The following is a 21,066-nucleotide window of genomic DNA, read 5'->3' as shown; positions in this document are numbered from 1 at the left end:
ATATACAGTATTCAGACAGCTCTGACAAGAACAGATAGGCTGAAAGCTGCACAGCACACAGGTACCCTGCAGTTTGCACTTCTTTCTGATTTCTTAGCAGGTTGAAATCCTCGGCTCCTTATTTTTACTGGCTTTGATTCACATTGTCTCCCTGGGTTTTGGCCTGGGACCTAAGCCAGCGTAGGCAGTATTTTGCATAGGCAATACACCATCACCGTCGTTGCCAACTTCGGATCAGTTGTGTGGCAAGGCTGCTGGATCCTGTTGCACACCTGCATAGCTGACGGCATATTCTGCAGGGATTTCATTTAAAGGAGAAGATACAGACTCCACGTCATTAAATGTGCAATTTAATACTCGAGGAAGACAACCACTCTATGTTACATAAATCCACGTTTTACCACGATTCTACATTTTTTCAGAATCCCAAACTCGGAAAGAAGCAGCGCCAGCCGGGGCGAGCGGCGGGTGTCTTCTCTAGGGACTGAAACTGGGGGAGAACCGAGGGGGACCGCCCGGCAGCAGAGTCTGCAGGAGCACCGCTGGTGCGGATGCGGGTGCGGTGCGGGCGCGGTGCCGGGTGCCGGGGGCAGCTCCGCGCCCGCGGCGCGCAGGGGGCGTGGAGGAGGAGGAGGGGGAGGAGGAGGGGGAGGAGGAGGAGCGGTATTTCGGGGCGGCGAGGAGCAGGTGGCGCTCAGTGCTGCACTGGGAAGCGGCCAGCTTGGGAGCGGCACCGGCCCGGCCCTAGCACCGCACCGCACCGCGCCGCGCCATGGGCTCCGCGGGCGCGGCGCTGCCGCCGCTGCTCCTCCTCGCTCTGGGTAGGTCCGCCCGTCTGTCTTTACCCCCAACCCCAGCTCGCTCTGGGAAGGTCGGTCTGTCTGCCCGCCTCCCCGCGGGCGAGGGGCGGCGGCCGCGCCCGGTGCGGAGCGGGGGGCGCGGGGGTCGGCCTCCGGCTGCGGCCGCCGCCCCTCATCGCGGCGCCGGGCCGCGGGGACGGGGCAGAGCCGGGCGGTGGGTGCCCGGCTGCGAGCCCCTCCGCGGTGTCCGCGGCAGAAGCGGCCGTGGTGGCCGTGTGTGGAGCGCGATGTGAGGCGGCGTCTTTGAAGCAGGTTAAACCCCCGAACTCTTGGATTGCGTGGAGTTTACCTTTCCATAAAATGGAGCGTGTGTGCGCTGCGGGGGAGGGAATGGGTGCCGTCTGATGTGTGAAATTACGCTTAAGGCGATTGTGCCTTTTTGAAAGGGGAGAGTATATTATTCATTGTGAATGCTGTTCCTAATTTGCAAGAGTCCTCTAGGTTTGTTCCCACCCTGTTGGGCAGATGTCTCTCCTTGGAAAAAGACAGGGAAACTTGAACTATCCCCTCCTTCTCTTGGCTGACTAAATTACCATTACATATGTTTTCCTGGGAACTATAAGCTACCATATTCACTTGCCATGAGCAAGTTCCCAGGCACTTTCAGGGTTTTAATATTACTTTATGCTCTCACAAACTCTTAATTAGCAAGTCACGGAAGAAGCAGCATAAATATGAGTTTTCACTGATGAGCTGTTCCAACTTGTTCTTTCAGTAACTATAGCAAACACCACATTGGAATGTGCGGCTACAGGGTATGAAATCAAATACAAAAATATTAACCTGTGGTGAGATATACATTATACAAACAACCTGGTAGTTTCTTATAAAATGAAAAAAACATAAAAGTATCGACGGGCAAAGCATTCACTCTGCACTTTTGCTTAATCCATCCTTTATTCTCCCGGTTACAGTCACTGCACACCAGGACCATCAACATGCCCTGTAACTCATGGGGTCTGAGGACTCACAAAGGTTTGTAGCGCGGTGCTGAAAGCAGAGGGACTAATTTGTGAGAGGAGGTTCCCCTGGCAATGAGGCTGACAGAAGTGGGATAGCTCTTTGTTCAGGCAGTATCCATGATTTGTCTTCATTTATACAGTTGAAAGCTGTGATAATTCTGATTTCAGATGTGTCATGACATTTGATGTTAGCGGATGTAATTGCTGAGTTAGTATTTACTTAGGCCTTTTTGAGCTTGTAGAAGGAGCAGGGCAAATAAAGATTCAGGGCAGGAGCACTTTCCTTTAGTGATCTGGAGTCCCGCTGTGGTGGTACTGTTGGAGGCCTCCCATAAGCATTTTTAAATATTTGAATTCTAATGAACTGTTTTACTTTCAAAGGCTGTATTCTTGAATATAATTGGCTAGCTTAGGTGAATTAGTCAAGACTTCAGGAAAATATTCCAAGTTTAAAATAATCTTGATTTTTATGTCAGTATATGAATTACCATCTTTATTAAATGGACCACATAGGGGTATTGCTTTGTTGCGTCTCCAAATTCAACTAATAGTAATGCAACAGATAGTAAAGGCGTGGGTTATTCATTGTTGGTATGTACTTTTGTGTTTGGAAAGTCATTAAAACTTTGTAGATGCTACAAGAAGAAAGGAATAGAAATGCAATAGAACTACCATTTTGATAATATTTGCTACCAACCTTGTTACTCATTGACCAAAAAGTGTATAGCACACAGAAGTAGATTATGTTGAGAGGAATAACAAGTGAAAGACTTAATAGAGCAAAAAATGCAACAAAGCCTGATGCTTTATGTTGTAACACACTGCCTTTAGCTGCTTATAGGTTTGCCACATCTAGATCTTTAAATTTAAATTTTAAGCACCCAGTTTTTTCCTTAGCTTGTTATTAAAAATCAGGGCCAAAATAGCCCAGGTCTTTCTGAGAGTGAGGCCAGTGGAAAATACAGTAGCTTTCCTGGGCTCAATTTTAGTAACATTTTCTTTGGAAAGCTCTAGTACCCTCATGCTTCAGAGGAGATGCTTGAAATTTAGCAGGAAGGTGCTGTTTACCTTGTCTTGAAAATCTACTTAATTTTGGCCAACTAACAAATCTTTGGAAAAATGCATTCTTTTGGAAAGAAATCTATTTTTTATCAGCTTGATTCTAACATAAATTCTGTCCATCCTTGGTGTGGAGCTCAGTCAGACTTTGTCTCCTATTGGAGTTGTAGTGGGGTATAGCTGGTTTCGTGTGAGGTCTAGGTCTACCTGCAAACACAGAAACTCTCTTGTGTCCTCATGTTATTTGGTATTTTTACAGCAATCTCTTTTGTTGTTTGAGGCACTCTGCTTTCCAGCTTGCTTCTGGATCCTGTCCTGCTGATTGTCCATACTCCATGCTGTTAGCTGATTCCTGGACTCTGGGTGAATCTTCGTGTTCTCCCTTTTATGCAAGTAATTAACATCAGAGTCAATTGTCAAGTGGTAGTGTTGGAGGACCATGCCAGGAGGAAACCAAGTTTAGTGTGGCCTCACCTATACTATCTTAACAGGCCTTCATGCTCAAGCACACTGCACACCTTTGTCCAGCAACCCCAGGCGTAAATGGTATAACTCTGGTAGGTTCTTAAAATCCCCACTCTATGAAGCATGCACCCTTCACAGTATTTAACTCTGAGGTGAAAAATCACAGCTAAATGAGGGTTATGCCCTTTGGACCACAGGTGTACCACTTGAGGACCCCAAGCCCTCAAGCCTCACTGTGGGACCCAGGAAGCCTGGAGGAGAAGGCAGCCCTTCTTTGAAATTGGGAAGGGGGAGCTTCTGTCAAACATTGGATAGAATCCAGAATTTCCAAATGTAACCCCTCTTCTGTTTGGTACATAACTGACCCTTGCTGATGAAAAATACCCTGTTGGCAGTGGGCTGTAAAGCTGCGTAGATGGATGGAAGAGGACACCACTATCATAGTCTTTTTCTTCAGATCACTTCTGTTTAAACTGGGATGAAGGTTGTAATAAAAGAACAGAATTTAACATGCAAAAGTTAAGAAGTGCCCAAAATAAGTTTGCGACCTGGATTTGTCCCTTCTGCCCATCAATGCATCATGTGGTCCCTTGGGTCCGCGGATATGGCCTTGCTGCTGTCACTGTCTGTGGACAGGGGAAGGTAGTGTCGTCAGAGAAGAGGGTGGGACTCCTGCCTTGCTTAGCTTTGAAATTAGAAGGTGCTCTCTGAACGAGGAAGAAAGGATGAAGGGAAAAGAATATATATATTTTTTTCCCCTTGCAGAACTGGATTCTTTCTCTCCTTTTTTTGTCACAAAAGCCCAGTGCAATTCCAGGCGAGTCATTTAAATCAAATCTTTGACACGTGGTTGGAGCTTTTGTGTTCCCCTCTTTTTCTTTGCTCAGCCAGGGTTTCTCAAAACTGAAGCTGCATTTTCATGACCTGGTTAAGCTGACCTGATTGTGGGGCTGACGCTGCAAGGACATTTTGTCCACTCCTGATTGCATGTTCCCACCAGTTTCCCTGTGCTATCACTGGGGCTTGGTCTGGGGAACAGGTCAGGGACCCATTTGCCTGAAAAATTTTTTCCCTTTTTTGGGCCAGGTCTGTTTTGGAGACGAGCTAAACTGATCCTGTTCACTTAAGCAATTTATTTAAGTGTTAGCACTGGCATAGAGGAGAGAAGTCATGGCCAGAGGAGGGAGGGAAGCTGGAAAAGTCCCTTTCACTGGTAGCCAGCACTTCCACTGGCTTAAGCTGGTTGTGAAAGTGTATCTTGACATGCAAAGCTGCTGTGTATTCACAGCTGTGAATGAAGTCAATGGAAATTGTATTTTGAATGTGCTAAGTATTCTGAAAAAAAAAAAAAAAGTTTAGCTGTTTTGCTAGATATCCAAAAGTGGTTTTTTTGACCTTGATTATTTTTTTTAATGGAACTAAGGATGATCTCTTATTCCACTTGAGTGCTCAAAAATAAATTCTCTGTCACTCGCAAATACTTAGATGCTATGGTCAAGATATGTAGAGATGAATCCAAAAGGAAGCTGAGCTGCTTATTCAGTAGGTTAAAATAGTATACACAAAAAGTACAAGGCAATGTACTGCGTAGCAGGGACTAAACTGATAACTGGATAGCAGGTGACAGTTGCATATTCGGTAAAATAAAGGAAGCCAAAGTCCAGGTGAAAATGCAGTGTATGATCATAACATACATGTGCACGCACACGAACTTACAACCTGTAAGACTGTAGCACCCATCTTAATTTTTGCATTTTCCCTTGTGATCATCTTTCGTTACTTTTCTGTTTTATTATTATATTTGTGAGTAACACTAATGTTAAAAATCATTCCGAAATCTGGAGATTGTTTGAAAGCAGGACCCAAACATGAATTCTTCTTAAACTAAAACTATCTCTAGTTTTTCCTACTTTGAGTTTGTTAGGTAGTAGGAATGTTATTAATGTATTATTTTTGGAGTTTTGCCTTTCACAGCATTGCACACTGAAGTAAGGCTTCATTCATACTGTATTACAGGACTTGTATTTTGTACAAATAATGTTTATTTTAGAACACGTACAGGGTATTACCATCGCGCTCCTAAACACATTAACAGTTAATATTTATTTGTGCATAATTTGGGCAAACTAAACATGAAACTTTACCAACAAGTTTTAACTATGTGCTGTCTGGCTCTGAAACAATTTTCGAATTGTTCTTTGTTTTTTTGATTCAGTGACACAAAATTGTCATTAAAGGAGTGAAAGAAGTAACAGGACTGATAATCCTTGATTTTATTGTATTTCTTAGCCACTGTATAAATGTTGTTCATTGTGGTCTTTCTTCACTATTGTTAATTTTGAATGAAGGGAAGTGGGGTTTTTCACGTAATATATTTTCATGAGGGCTAATAACTAGAACTGCCAATGTAATCGCTTAATGTCCAAATAGCTAAACGTGACTCACATACTTTCCTTCAGGGTTATAGAGGTAAAAGGGAGCGTATGCATCTTCAGAAGAGTAAAGCAAGTAATTTTCCCCAGCAGAAGTCTTGGGCAGTCTCTATCCAGTGTTGTTTTTTTTCATCCAAAGGTTTCCTTTGTTAGGCTCTGTGCAGGCCAGTTCCCATTTCCATGGTGACGATGCCGAAATGCAGACAGGACACAGGCTGGAATCTCGTCTGCGTAGCCATGCACTTGCATACCAACACATGTTATCTGCTTGGTTTAGGACATTTCCAGGACATTTCGGACATTAGCAGTTTTAATGTTTAGGATGTCTTTTTCACCAAGTGATCTCTGGCTCTGTGATACTGTGCTGTGTTAGGATTTCAGACCCTGGAAGGTGAGAGAAAGCAAGTTGATAAGCCTATTTTTTGTGTAAATCAAATTCAAATTCAAATTAGTCAAGGACATCAGAGAACTGTCTCAGCCTTGGTTTCAATTTCTGTTAAAAAAAGATAACAGAGCAGGATTTTGATTTCTAAACCTTTAGGTGAAACCTGATGTGTATCTGTGCTAAATAGTTATATGAACATACTCCCTTTTCAAGTCACCGATGAAAGGATAATAAAAATAAATGAATGTGAATTACATGGGATAAATGATACCTTCTGTCTATATTAGCTGAGTGTGAGTGATTATACCTGTAAAGCAATATGCAATAATGTCCTTCCTGCTCATGCTGCACTCATTTTATGGAGGTGGAGAATACTAAAGGCATCTAGCGGAGTCAAGATACGCTATGTGAGCATTTTTGTCACTTCCACATCAGGGTGGGAGTTCTGAATTAGCAAATAAACTCAGTATTCTGGGTGCTACTAATTGTTAGTTTTATTTAGTTCCTGAATAGCATTTCAGGATCATCAGAGGACTAAGTTAGTTTTACTTTCTCCTGGAGATGCCTAGTCATTAAAAATCTAATGAGACTTGTGTATTTTTCAGGATGTAAAAGAGGAACTTTGCAGGCAAAGAAGTAAGATAAACTCTTTCAACAGTATTTGAATGCCATATGAGCAAAGATGTTTTGTGTATAGCCAAATGGCATCTGCATGGTTGAATGTCACACATGATGAATGTCATGGATTCTTTTGTCCCTTTCAAATTACTTGTAGACAGGGCGAAGGGCTTGGAAGTTACGCACAGCCCTGGTGGGACTCTCTTCCCTTATTCCTGATTTATTTTGCCCTTTTAATCCTGCTTCCAAGTTAATGATTCTTCTTTTGTTTCATAAAGGATATATTTTTTTTAATTTTACAAATCTCCTTGGCTAATATGATTGTTATCCTGAAAAGGGAGTTTGTTCGCCCAGTGTGCAAAACAACTACCCAAAGAGTGGAGGTATTTTATTTAATTCATCTTTGCACAAAGATGGATGCTAGGTGGTAACCCACAAAGCTAGCACACTGCATGGAGAAACTACAAGGCATTTATACAGTTAAACTTGTCAGTCACAGCTAATATTTACACGCCTCAGCTAATAATTGGTTAATTTCTTTCTTGGATATAAAGGTACAGCTCATTTTTAATTTACCACACATGCTCAGAGGGTAAGGGACTTACTGGCGGGGGGGGTTCCTGGCCTATGGGCCTGAGTTTTAGTATTATAATGAGGATAGTTCGCCTAATGGGCACTTTGTTTTAATTCTTACCAACATCGCAATTAGTTGTTCTCCTTGAACATACACTTTATGACCCCATTCTCAGTGTCTTCTGAGGCAGGATGTTTGCTTAGATCAGTCTCTCAACTCTCCCCAAGGATATAGTTGTAAAACAAGTGCTTCCCTCTCTCTCAGTTCCCGTCTCTGGCAGTCAGTTCTGTTTTGCCAGGCTCACATAGTTCATTGTTATGGCTTAGCAGAAAATTCCAAAAATTCCATTTTCTTCAGGATATCATGATTGCTGATTTCTGAAGAACAGACAATAAAGAAATCTGGAGGAAAAATATTGTTAACAAACACTTTTGGAAGAGAGCATACCTAAGGAAATAACGGAGTTTGAGGATGGGGGTGGTTGTGGAGAAAGGTTGAAATAGCTTTTTTACCTTTTATCTAGTGCCCAGTCTATCTACCTGTCTAGCTATCTGTCTCAAATATAAGTAGCCCTTACGCAAGAAAGCTGGCAGCAGTCCATGGCATGTTAAGGCTGTGACACAAAGCTGTATACAGTGATAGGACCGCAGATGCCGAAGCTGCCTGACCCATTAGATTATCCAGTAAAGGACTACCTCCACCGATGGCAAGATCAGATTTCTTATCTGAATGAGGAGTAGTTGACCTGCGCTCAACTCACATGAGCTTGGTGCAGTGGTGGGTGCTGTTATGAGAAGTTGTGAAGTCAGCATTTTTTGGGTGGGTGCTTGTGCCATGCTCTATGCTGCCTGGACTAAGGCAGCTGCCTGTAGGTAAACCAGCTGGATTAGCCAACAGAGTGTCTAGCTTTTCCACATGCAGAGCAGTCACTTCTCATAACTTCTCAGTTCTTGTGACTGTTGTGTTCATGTCTCCCTTCAACTGTGAAAGCACATCAGCTAAGAAATCCTACTTAACTGCATTATCTGCTAAAACAACAAATCAGTGAATTACTGGACTTTAAGCCCAAATTTACTCTTGGCCAGTCCTGTTCTCTTAGTGAGCTAAATGTCTATGTAGGTGTCCAAATCAGGGCAACCTGTGTCAAGAGTTAGTGGCCTGCTTTGTTAATAGTAATGTGGTGCAAGAAGGAAAGTAAAACATAGAGGAATCCACTTGATAGGCACCTGTCTGGAGCAGAAGCAGGTGGAGTATCTTGTCCCTGTGTACCTAATGTGTCCTAAATGCTTACCAAATACCACTGCATTGGAGAGTGTGTGATTCCAATGTTTCTGTGCCTGTATCCTTGCTTGCATTTTCTGTTTGAGAAGAATGGTAATTGCTCAAATAGCAAAAGGGCATAGCATTTGATTAAATATTTTCTCACTGCTTCTACTTTCCCAACAGTAAATTCTAGTAAGACAATAAGAGTAGTGCTCTAATAATGAACATGAGAGCCACTTAATCCAGCATTCCTATTGTGTGGCATATAATTTGGTTATATTTATGTGCAGTACTTCAGATGCATATAGAACTGATTGGATTTATAGATATTAAACTCCAATTTAGCTGAAATTTCTCAAATGAGAATTTAGCTAACCTTTCCTAAGTGAAAAAAATGTTAGTGGCCTAACAGTTCGTCTAAGTATGCCCACCAAATACAGTTCCCATTTAAGTATGCCTGAAATACATATAGGTCAAATTTAGAACAGCAGAAATGACTGAAAATTAAAACACTTTCTTATAAAGATGGGCAAAACAATAAACAGAAGAAAATCCAGCAGCGCTGCTTCGCTAGCAGTCCACTAGTAGCTCTGCTAGTAATAGTTATCCTTTTGACTCTAGTGAAGTATCATTTTATTTTGCTGTCTCTACTCTCTCTGTTTTCTTTTCCAAACTGCCCAAAGCCAGTTCATCGTACTGCACAGGAAAAAAATACAAGTCTCTGGAGCTGTCTTTCTGAGAAGTTGACAGCTACAATAGACTTCGCTTCTCTGAAGACAAAAAGCAACTGTTCTGCTTTTGTGGAACCAAGTATTATCTCCAGAAAACTCTTCCTAAATGTACATGGGCCCTTCTCTCTGACCCCCCAAATGTACAATGGCTGCATCTTACAAAAACGGTAACTTCTTTCCAAACTCTGACTAGACATAGCCTGTCACCCACCTGACCACAGACATCTAGATTTGCCAGAGTCCGGTGTGCGGGCTGAGGGCTGGGAAAGTGCATGGTGCAGCCCGCTTCGCCTTAAACCTGCTCTTCCTGCCCCAGAGTGGCAGAGTTCCATGGCTTGGACCCAGCAGAGACATTTAGCTGCTTTTAAAGGACATGAAAAATATTTGCTTGCAAAGCAGGAAGGCTCAGGAGGGTCAAGGGGAGTGTTTGAACTTCATCCTTCTCAGGCACCTGTATTAGGTTCCTCCTTCCCTTGAGGACAGGGCTGCGGAAAAATTAGGAGCAGTAAATGTCTAGTTCAGCTTTTTTCAAGAAGTAGCTCCCTGAGAAGTGACGGTAATAGTCATCTGTGAAACGTGGGTTTAATTCTCCCTTGAGGCTCATGGCAATGTAGGCTTGCCTCCCAAAATCGTCCAGAAGCGTCTTTGCTAGCAGGCAATAAAGCAAAAAGAAGTGCTCTTTACCTCTGCAATTGGAACCAGGTCTCAGCTCATCCCAGGACGCGTACTTGTGTTTCCAGGAGACAAGCAAAGGCACATCTTGCCTGTGGCCTAACGTCTGGGGCACTTAGCTGGTAGGAGAGGAGTTCCGAGTGGGCCCTTTTGGACTGCTCGTGCAGTTCACATTTGGTAAATAGGCAGTGCATAAAGAGAAGTTATTTAGCTATTTAGTTAAATGGTTTAATTATTTAGAGCAGAAATTATTTATGAAGGAAGTAGTCATAGCTTCTGGCCATGATATCAGAGTAGGGTGGGATACTTTCCTTTGGACAGGGTACTTCTACACCTGTATCATATTATAAATCTTTATATGACTTTGTGCTATGAAACCTAGGTGACATATAATTTTAAGTCCATTCTGGATTAGGCATCTACTGAGGTTTGGGCTTCCTGGATAGTTTCCCTGATTTTAATGAGCCCAAATTCGCCTAAGCCCCATCTGGTGCCAGAATTTATCATTTCAATGTGCATTAAGGAGGAATTTCAGGTGAGTGATTGAGACCACCTACCTACCATTCAGGCTGCCTAGCCATAAGCTCCCATTATAATCAGGGGAGAGAAATAGTTGTTCTCTGCTATAGGAATATAAAAGTTCTGATAATTATAGCTCTTCCAACTATTGTATTATATATCCTGTGGCACTTTGGAGGTTTTCTTGTTGCAGGAAGCTGATGTAGCAACTTCTTACAGCTGAGGCTGTTCTTGTTTCTGGGGCTGTCTGTGTACAGTGCAGAAAGCTGAGCTTCCGGCTAGCTCTTGCGAAGTTGTGAGGGAGGAACAGGGTCTTAAACACAGTATCCTAAACAGAGTGATGGCAAGGTCACTCTCAAGCCACCACAGTCCTCATGCTGCAGCTACAACACTGGAGCAGCACAGAGATGGTGAAGGCAAGTCCCTCAGCCTTTTTCTAATTCAGCCTTGTATGTCACACGTAACTGTAATATCATATAATACATTAATATGTTATAATACACTGAATTTTCATATAGCCTAGAGTATGATATGTGTAGGGAAATATAGATGCCTTTGGTTTCTTTGTCATCTTCTTGATACCTGTGTGCAAACATGCTTTCATAGCAGCTGAGACGAGCAAATGCAGCAAATAGAGATAGCAGTCACATTGGTTTCTCTGTGATGACATGCATTTCCTCACAGTCATAACATGGTTCATGCTTCTCTGACTATATTTGGAAATATTGCTGGTTTAAAAAAAGGGTCAACAACTGATAACGTGGACACAAGGGAAGAGAATTTGCTGGAGTGAAATGCTGCATGAAAAGTTGGTTTTATCACAGGGAAGCACATGAAGGTTTATTTTATGATTTGCAAAGCCAGTGACATAATTGCGTATAAAAAAATATAACTGTGTACAGGCTTGTTAGCCTTAGGTACTTTCAATATCTGTGTGTTATCTGGTAGTATAAGGACAAGGTTGGAACAGTTCCTGTTGTACTAACGTAAAAGAAAAACTTCAGGTCGGCTTAGAAAGATGGAATTTAAGTGACTTTTCTGTAAAAGAAAGTTTTCCCCACTTAACAATGGAAACATGCCAGGATAATAAATTTGAGTAGGCTTGCATTCCTCCTGTCTTTATTAAAAACACAAAGGAAGTTGTCAGTCTTGCAGGAACTGCTCTTAAGCATTACTTTGGAATCAGTCCCTGCGTGTACAGTAGGTTGTTGAGATTTCTTAACTCCAGATGAAGAGCAGCTTATTTCTCTGCTCTGAGAGCCAAGGAGAGCAATGTGTGTGCCACAGGGGAGTTATCAAGAGGAAGATAAGTCTTTAAGAGTAACTAATGCAGTTGTGGGTAAATTTTAATTAGATCTCTTACTCTGCAGCAGTGCTGGAACAGTAAAATAGCACCTCGTCATGTCCCAGTCTCTCCAACTTTTCATTCACAATTTGTATGTTGTATCATGTTTGGGTTGCTTTTACAGCAGGTTATTGGTAACTCTTCAGTGCAGCTTCTTGGGTCATAAACAGTTGTAATTGAAAGGCATTGACTCAGGGTTTCACACGCTCGGAGGCTTTCGGGCTGGAAGCTGACCTACTTCCAGGAGGAAGCAGTTAGCCAGCTAAGCCAAGAAAACTTGTTGGAGGGAGGGAGAGGAGGGGAGGAAGAGGGGCGGGAGGGAGAGTTTGCTACTAAATGAGGCATTGTTTTTCCTTTCTTCTGGGTGTGGTTTTTTTGATTGTTGTGGGGTTTGGATTTTTTCTTTGTGGCCTATAATTTATTTTTACACTAAAAGTTATAATCGCTGTTAATTTCTGTTCATTATTAAGTAGTTTGAGGTGTTGTAGCTGTTGTGAAGAAAATGTCAGTCTCAAGTAAAAGTAATAGATGAAGTAGTAAAACGAAGACTTACCTGGTAAGGCTTCTGTAAACATAATGAAATATCAACAAAGTAACTGAAGTGAGGATTATAAGTACAAAAAAATTTAGTGTCTTGCCAGTCACATTCTTTGCTCCTTTTGATTCCTGTCAGAGGTTCACATTGCCTTATTTAGAAGGTTGTCCTCAATAAGAAATATGTTAAATTTAAAATAAAAACAGATTAACTGTGATTATAAAACTGATGTTTCAGTTCAGGAGATGAAGATATCTGCTTGCCATCGTGTGTGTATACTGATGAGGTTGTGCATACTGAAGAAAAAAATACAAAAAATAGAGAAGTAAATATACAGGAGAAAACTAATGAGAAAATATTTTTCACTTATATTGACTGTATTGGGTAAAGGTTTATATACCTTTCCAGATGGAATTATAAGTAGTCTTCTATTTTCACTGCATTAAGTGGGTTGGATTCCACAAAGCCCTGTCTGAGTACCTAAAGATACATCAAAAAGAGGATTTATTTACAAAAAAGCCTCAGACAGTGTAACCAGTATAGAGTTACTTGTTTTACATGAAAAGAACTTGGTTTGATGACACTAGCTGTTTATGCACACAATGCACATACCAATATAGTAAAGCAGATGAGGCTGAAGACTAATATGTTAAGAAAAAAAAGTGGTTCATTTTTGGGCAGATTTCTGCCCTGAACAAGCTCATTGCAGTGAGAATTGCCCAGTGACTTCTGAAAGCCACAATGAAGAATATCTGTGCTGCAATTCAATAGAATAAAATAGCTGCATGTTGCTTGTTTTATTCTTTATGTATTCACAGTCTTGTCAATAAAACCTTCAAAACACGGTGTGTTATGAAAGCTGTTCAAATTATAGGTTGTCCATTCTGTAAGAATACTTGACTAATTCCAGTTGGATTATTGCTGATAACATAGGTTCTGATAATAAGGGAGTAACTTTACTCTTATAAAAAGAGGTTCTTGCCTTTTATAAAAAAGCAGCAAAGTAACACTAAATATATTTAATATGAAGCAAATACTACTTGACTACCCTCTTCCATAACTTTAGTACTTTCCCTTCCTGTGATCATTCCCCCTTCTGCCTAATATTTCAAGGACAGTAGGTAACTGTAGTGTGAACGGTATCTGTAGGTGCCTGTACTCCCTTGTACTAACTTGGAATCTGTGATCCAATTTCAGCAAAGTTATGCAGAGGGATGAAAAAAAAATTCAGTTGGGTATTGGAGCAAGACAAAAGCTCCTTTACAAGTTCCCTGACAACTGAGGAGATCCCGTGTGACCTTGCACAATGCAAAGCACCAAACAATCCACCCTGAAGAGAGCCCTTAGAAGTATTTCAGCCATGGAGAAAGCTTGAACCAGAGTGCACAATTCACTGTGAGAGGAAGCTAGCGGAAACCGAGAGTTACGCATTCTCTCATCTCTCCTATTCTTTCTTTTTCTCTGCCCCCAGCAGGGTCTGACAGGCTTCAGGGCCCTGCCAGTGTGTGCTTTTTGGAGGAATAAATCTTTGAGACCAAGGGGAAGGTTTTCTTTGTGGAATTTTTAGTGGCTCTCATGGAGCAGATTAACATAAAGGGCAAAGTAAAGCCTTCTTCTGGAAATAATAGATACTTTAAAAAAATGCTAGCCTGAGCACTTAAGGCAATGGAGGCTGTACACATCTTACTGTCTGCCAATCTATGAAACTGCTTCAGGAAGCAGCCAATAATCCAGTAGGATTTTCTTGAAATTTTTTCCAAAACAATTCATGGACTAAAAACCCATGCAAGAATGCCTGTAATACTACCTTGGTTTTACCGTAATGCCAGGTCATGGCCTTGCTTTCTTTAGTGACTACATGTTTACCCCCTCCACCCCCAAACCCAGGCATGCTGATGACTTTGGGTTTGTTAGGGTCCGTTGCCCTGTTGGATATGGCACGGGGGCAGCAAGTATAGCTGTGGCCGTGCTACTGAGCAGAGGAGAGCTGCCCATAGGGGCTCATTCTGTTCCCTCTCCTGGCATTGTTACTGGTGGGAATGTTCACTAACAAAGATGAACAGTCGCTTAGCTAGATTGTATAATGAACTTTTTCTGTTTTATAGCTAATAGTCATTTGAATAAGAGACTAACATACCATTAATGAAAAAAGGTGATGAAGTTTCCTACTGGCAAAGTTAACACTAGATAAATCTAAAATTAACGCTTAACATGAGGTGGATCCTTATAGACTCGGTGGCCAAATTGCACTGTGTCTTGTTTTTTCTTTATACTGTGATGGCTAGACCTGTTTGATCCAGGCTATGAATAACAGCAGCAGTGAATGCTTCTGTTTGACTGGATGTTCCAATGAGAGATGAGACTTGGTATAACTGAGTCTGCATGATTCTGTCATGTATTGCCATGTTAAATTAGAACACCACCTTTGCAATGTAGTATAAAGTGAATGAAAATTCAGTTTTACGATTTACAGCGAAAACAAAATGACACATTTATTATGACACTTATAACACAAAATGCAGATTAATAATATTTTAGTATGTTATTAAAATTTTATAAACTTATTTCACAAACCAAGTAATCAAACACACAAATTTGATTCATTTTTCTCATCAAAATAAACTTTTTTCTTGTTGTTACATGGATTAATATGAATAAGGGGTTACAATCAGACAACTACTATAATAATGACATTAAATGATTGATTACCCAATAGCCATTTTCTGCTTGCTCGCTTTAAGATGTGAGCTTTGCTTACAAAACCAAATTGATTATGAGCTGGGTGTACCTAATATGAGCTATTACTTCAGTAAACTTGCTTCAGCTTGTACTTCAACGGCAGCAAACAGAAGGCATTATAGCCATCATTAGACATGTCATTTAGAGTTAAGGAAGAATTCCCACACCTTCAGGCTTAAAGGTGCAGAGTCAGAACATGTCTTATTTTTCATCCTATTAGGAACAAGAAAATGGCAGTGCAGAAGTATAAAAGCAGCTGTACTCCTACACTGCAGCTCGTGTAGTATATGCAGCAATAATGCAGTTGTTGAAATATAGTTCTCAGGAAAAACATCCCATTCAAAGGGATACTGGAGATTACTGGAAAGCTTACAGTTCATTTTATCCCATTAAGGATTTTTTTCCTAACTGTTCCTGTCTTTATGTTGGGAGCTACTCTGCTCAGTGAAGCGGCCCTCTTTAAAGCAAAGTGCCCATGCCCCCTACCCAGTCAGTGGAGGGGAACTGCTGGTTTTCAAGTCTTCAGAGAGGCTTTCAGAAGCTTTAGGCTTGTATCTGGCTTCCTTTGTTCCGTGCAGTCTGTTTATTTGACTATAAATAAAGTGCCATTTACAGACGTAAGTTAGGAAGTGGACTTTTACTTGACCAATTAATCTCTCATCGTGATTTTTACGTCACAGAGTAGAAGTCTGTCACCAAAAGCTATTAAAATCTAGATAATGAATTAGTTTTCTTTATTTCAAGAGTCTTGAATTATCAAAGTTCATTGCCTGAAGGCAGCAACAGATACTGAGTCTTTCCAGCCGACTATACAGAACTTTGAACCTAGATGCTTCAATGATTGGCACTCTTTTAGTGCATAAGAGACCCTCTTATTCTGGCAGAGGCTTAAAATAGGTTTGAAGCAAACTTAGCATTTTCTCTTTTTTGGCTACAAATGCTCGAATTTATTGTTCTGAATGTTATATCTAGATAGATATAAAAATGGATAAAAGATGCCCTTATACTGTAAGCGCTGTATAAGATGGTGGAAGACGGCAGGAAAATGCCTAGTTATTGCAAGTATATACTTGCTAGGCGCAAACCTAATAAGATTTCAGTGGAGTAGATCTAAAAATCAAAAACCTGCTAATGATCATAAAAATGTGGAATTTAAAATTACTGTGATTGAAACTGTTGTTCACTTGATAATGTTTGTGGTGAGTCAGAGTGTATTTGCCAGCTTTTCTACTTTGATTTTGTAAAGCAGTCATGAGTGAGAGGCCAAGCTGATCCACAAGAATATGGCAGATGACATCATGTCTTCAGAGGCTGGGTTTTCTCGTTGCTTTTTCGCTCTTTTCTTTTTGCTGTCCTTGACTGGCTGCCTGGCCAGAAAGTGACAATGATAGAGGCAGTTTCGAGAAGAAACCTGTGGTGTGGTATACACTTTTCCTATTATTCTAGGCAGAAATTCTTGCCTTCAGAGAGCAGTGCTCTGATGTTGCAGTGGTGCAAATTACTAAAAATAATAAAATCAAGCTCCAGTGGGAAGGAGGAGTGAAACGGTTCATGGAGGAGGTGAGATGGGAGTCTGGGGAGAAAAAAGAGCATTGCTTCCCTAAGCTGTGATAAGGCCCAGAGAAGCTGTAAGGAGCCGACTCATCAGCAGGCTGGGCCAGGCAGCGTCTTTGCTCATTGGAATCAGCCCCTACCTTGGAGAAAGCAGGAGCACAACAGCAGCCCCGGAAAGTCCAGGGAGGGATGCTGCAGCACCTGTGGGAGGGCAAGGGGAGAGGTTGGCAGGCAACGTGTACCCAAGCACGCATTGTGTCAAGCTCCATCTGACTTGTCACAGCGCCCTAGGGGAACTTTAACCAGCATGGGGACTTCCCGTCAGGCTGCTGGTTGTGACATCTGGTCTCTGTAGTTTTATCCAGTTCTGGAAATTTTTGCCACAGCAAAATAAATAAATAAATAAATAAATAAATAAATCAATCCCTGACCCTGGACACAGTTTGGAAGTTCTTCCATGCATTTGCACCGAAGTTGGCCAATGCACTTAGAAGATATTTAGCAAATTTACAAGTTGTCTAGCAGTGTGATTTGCTAGTAACTGTGTAACAGGGTCCAGGCAGTCAAGAGGTTTTCTCTAGATGTCATTGGATTTGGGGTCAGACTGGATTCTAGGATACTTTTGGCTCTTCATTCAAAAGCCAGGGTTTATGTCCATGTGAACCATATAACATGGACAGTTGTTCTTCCTCTGTATTTAAATGTGGGATGGCATTGTGGTATAGCCTCCTGTAGCCCCTAAGAATGGGGCAGTGCTAAATTGTGCTTGATTTCTGACTGAGGATAATATAATTTGAAAACAACAGACCCAAAAATAAACATAGGATGTGACATGAGCAGAATATTTTGATAAAATGCAAGTATATTAGATCACAAAAGAATTACTGGCAACAGTCAATATCTATTTCAACTCCTCTTCTCCCACTCCCCAAAACCCAGACTTGAACTATGAATATGTGGTTGTGTTTAGCATCAAAAGTATTGCAAAACACAGCGTGGTATGTCTGTATACATTCTCTTCTCTAGTCTTAAATAACATGACTCAGGGAATATATTTATCTCTAAGGATGTTTCTCAAGGAACTATACTTTTAGCAAAGGGTGATTGCTTGCTTTCCGGCGGCCAGCTATAGATAGTGGTTGTTTGAAAACACTAATATATGATTTCCTGTTTTGAGTTTGTGGTAAAAAAATAGTAATTATGTGAGTTGCATTTAGTCTTCTGCTAGTAATGTTTGTGTTTCGTATTCTATGGACAACAGTACAAAATTCAATTACATTTTTTGTGTCATGAACTTTGCCTACAGACCTGTGGTTGTGATTTTAATGTTCTTACTATGATGTTTTTATTTTTGTTACTATTACAGCTGAGCTACTGTGATGGGCTGTTTTATGCTGATACAATCCCTGTTAACCTCTCTTCCAAAACTGGTTTTGGGACCTGGAAGAGAGTGATACCAACAATGAGTGCTCTGCCCATCAAAACTAGAGAAACACTTAGAATTTAAGCTTATATTTTTAAAACGCCAAAGATCGGCACATCCTTCCTTAAAGGGTCCTTGTTATAAGGGCTTATCATAAAAGCTGACACTTCATTACACAATGATTCATACTGAATAACTATGGTGAGGCATATTTTGTGTGTAGAGCAGATAAAACACATTCTGTCCGGGCACACAGGAAGGGAGGGGCAATATGAGGGATGTTTAACCTGTGAGCAACTCCATGAAGCTGCATCAACAGGGAACCTTGGGCAGTAATTGCACGGTGCAACTACAGGTCATGATTTCTTCCATTGCTGCTATTTTGGGGGGTTGTCAGGAGCCCTAAGGTGTTCCTCAGCTGCGCTGTAGCTTGTTCCTGGGATCTCACCTCCAATCTGGAGGAGAAGTTATCTACTCCTAACTGTTAGGGGATGCTGGCCTTTTCCCTGCAGTTTCTGTAGTGGACATTGTCCTAGATGTCCACCTACAGCACTGGATCAGAAAGAAATCATGAGGAGTGGGCTCCCATGCCCTGTAAACTTGAGATACTTGGGACCTTGCCCTCAGCCCACACTGCAAAGTGGCGTGGAGTGGCAATACCCTTGTTCTTAAGCATGCAAGTGCCCAAGGAAAAGCGATTAATACCATGACCACAGCAAAGTGGAGTTTTGGTGTTAAGTGTCATGATTTATTAATGCAATTCTATCTTACATGTTTGCATTTCTAAGTTTTCCTGTTTGGACAACTCTTCAGACTGTTTGGACTGAAAACAAAGGCTTTTAGCATGATAATGAAATAACTCAAAAATGTACTTTTTCTGATGCAGTAGATAATGTGATTTTTGTTTCAGTGCTTCAAACATTAAGTTGCAGATACAGTAGAATACAAACAACATTGGTAGTTACAGTCAGTTCATTTTCATAGTAATGTACCTCAGCAGGCTGTTGATGTTTGCTGTGCCATAAGCTTAAAGCTAATTATGCCTTTACCTAAGGAGGATAACAGACCTCTGAATGATATTTCTTGCCTCCCTTCAGGTAAAACATTCCCGTTAGTAATGCTGCAACTTTTATTAAGGCAAACAGTGAATGAGTCATTGATCCCTGCCCACAAGATTACCTGTAAAGAGTGCTCGACAGGCATTACATGTGGGCAGATGGGTACGGTAGGAAAAAACCTGGGTTTTTTTGCTTGCACGTGTCAAAGGCTACCTTTTATTTTCTTTTACTGGGAGAGCTGACACAGATGAAGAACCTTTTTCAGTGGGATCAAAATTCTTCTTTAATTCCTTCTGTGATAATCATAATCTTTCTGTTAACAGGCATTCTTCATAACTGCTGTGAAGCCTACAATGTTGGGCTCCTAGAAGCAAAAATATTTTCAGGTCCATCAAGACAGCAGTTTGGATATGCAGTTCAGCAATTTATAAACGAACAAGGCAAATGGTAAGCAGTTTGAATAGCTTGTTCTATGCCCAGCTAAAAGCTTAAGGTGAAAATGTTGCAATTAGTTTTCATTTATAATTCTGCACTTCATTTAAATATGTTCTGGTTAATTCCTTTGTATATTAGAGCTATATCTTTATGAATAAATACATATATTATTAAAAGAAAAGTTGAAATATTCTTGAGAATTATGAAATATAAGGCATATGCATGTGAAGGTTCAGGCTTTTTTCCTTTACACAATGCAATCTGAGGTCTTTACGTTTATCTTCTACTTTCATCTCCAATACACCAGTTTCCTCAAACTCACAATTTCTGTAGAATTTTAACTCTAATTTCAGTCCTTCAATAGCATCTTTGTTACACATTACATTTCTGTGGGATATTTTTCAGGTTAAAGAAATGATTAGGACTGGGAAGTTCTAATTATTAATATTAAAATTAAGTTAACTTAAATTTATACTCTGTCGGGCACAAAATGGTATTAAGTGTTCACTCCTCAAGGGTCAGCATATTTAGATGTATACAGTAACACAATCCTAGCAAAGGCCTTGTGTCTGCTGCATCTCTTCAGCCATAAAATTTGATGTGAAATCCACTGTTGCCACAACACTGGGCTTGATGAGTAATTAGTAAAATATTTTTTCTAGTAATTTGGTTTCAAAAAGAACTTTAAAATATTAACCCAGAGTAAGCCCATTTTGTGGAAGAGACATTGTCTCCTTTTCTGCAGCCTCAGCAACTGCAAAGCTTAAGGCGTCTTTCACATCAAGGACTATAGGTCTATAAATAATTCAGTATTACTCAACTACTTTAAGTGGTTATTTGTGTTTACATGGTTTTAAGTCTATAGCGGAAAGTCACACGAGTTACATATGTTATCATAAGCTGAGACAACATTTTAGATGTGTCATTCTCCGTAGAAATGGGGTCAGAACCAAAATAGCTACAAACTGGCATGTTTGCTTAAGTGATGATGGATGGATAGTATGTAACTGAACTTTTTTCGGTAAAAAGAAGTAAGATGTTAAAATCTGAAATCCATGGAAAGCGTTTTACAGTTAATGTTTGGAAAAGCCTATACTAAAATATTGAGCTAGCTGAGACATTTATGTGTAGCCCTGCACAGGGACCCTGTGCAGTTGCAACTGGTTGCATATACAAGATGTAAGACTACCCAGATCTCCCTGTGTCTCCAGTATTACTGTATTACCAGTGCCCAGGAGGTAGAGTAAGAGGAGAGTGGAGCTGTATCCTCCAAACTAAAAGGTCAGGTCAGTGTTTCCTCTCCCTTCATTGTGTAGGTTCCCAACCTACCGCTGCTCCTCACCTGATGTTGTGGTGGCTTCTCACTGAATTTCTGCCTGCTTTAACTATGTTTTAACTATGTGTTTAGGCACCCATAGACCAGATCTCCTTTTTTTT

The 21,066-nt window shown here is 40.9% G+C and overlaps 1 protein-coding gene across 3 annotated transcripts in view; it reads left to right on the top strand.

Moving 5' to 3' along the window:
* Nucleotides 1-686: 686 nt before the first annotated feature.
* Nucleotides 687-21,066, top strand: part of ITGA2 (integrin subunit alpha 2) — a 104,177-nt gene continuing 83,797 nt past the window's right edge. For 2 of the 3 annotated variants that reach the window (XM_075078372.1, XM_075078373.1), the window contains exons 1-2: nucleotides 687-821; nucleotides 19,518-19,641. In XM_075078372.1, the coding sequence (XP_074934473.1) occupies nucleotides 773-821; nucleotides 19,518-19,641 (173 nt within the window). In that variant the 5' untranslated portion in view covers nucleotides 687-772. Of the gene's footprint in view, nucleotides 822-19,441; nucleotides 19,642-21,066 lie in introns of those variants that run through there. The other variant, XM_075078371.1, reaches the window with a different exon arrangement.

The sequence above is a fragment of the Phalacrocorax aristotelis genome, chromosome Z (genome assembly GCF_949628215.1).
Source record: "Phalacrocorax aristotelis chromosome Z, bGulAri2.1, whole genome shotgun sequence".
Taxonomy (NCBI): Eukaryota; Metazoa; Chordata; class Aves; order Suliformes; family Phalacrocoracidae; genus Phalacrocorax; species Phalacrocorax aristotelis.
This window is presented reverse-complemented; position numbering and strand designations above follow the sequence as displayed.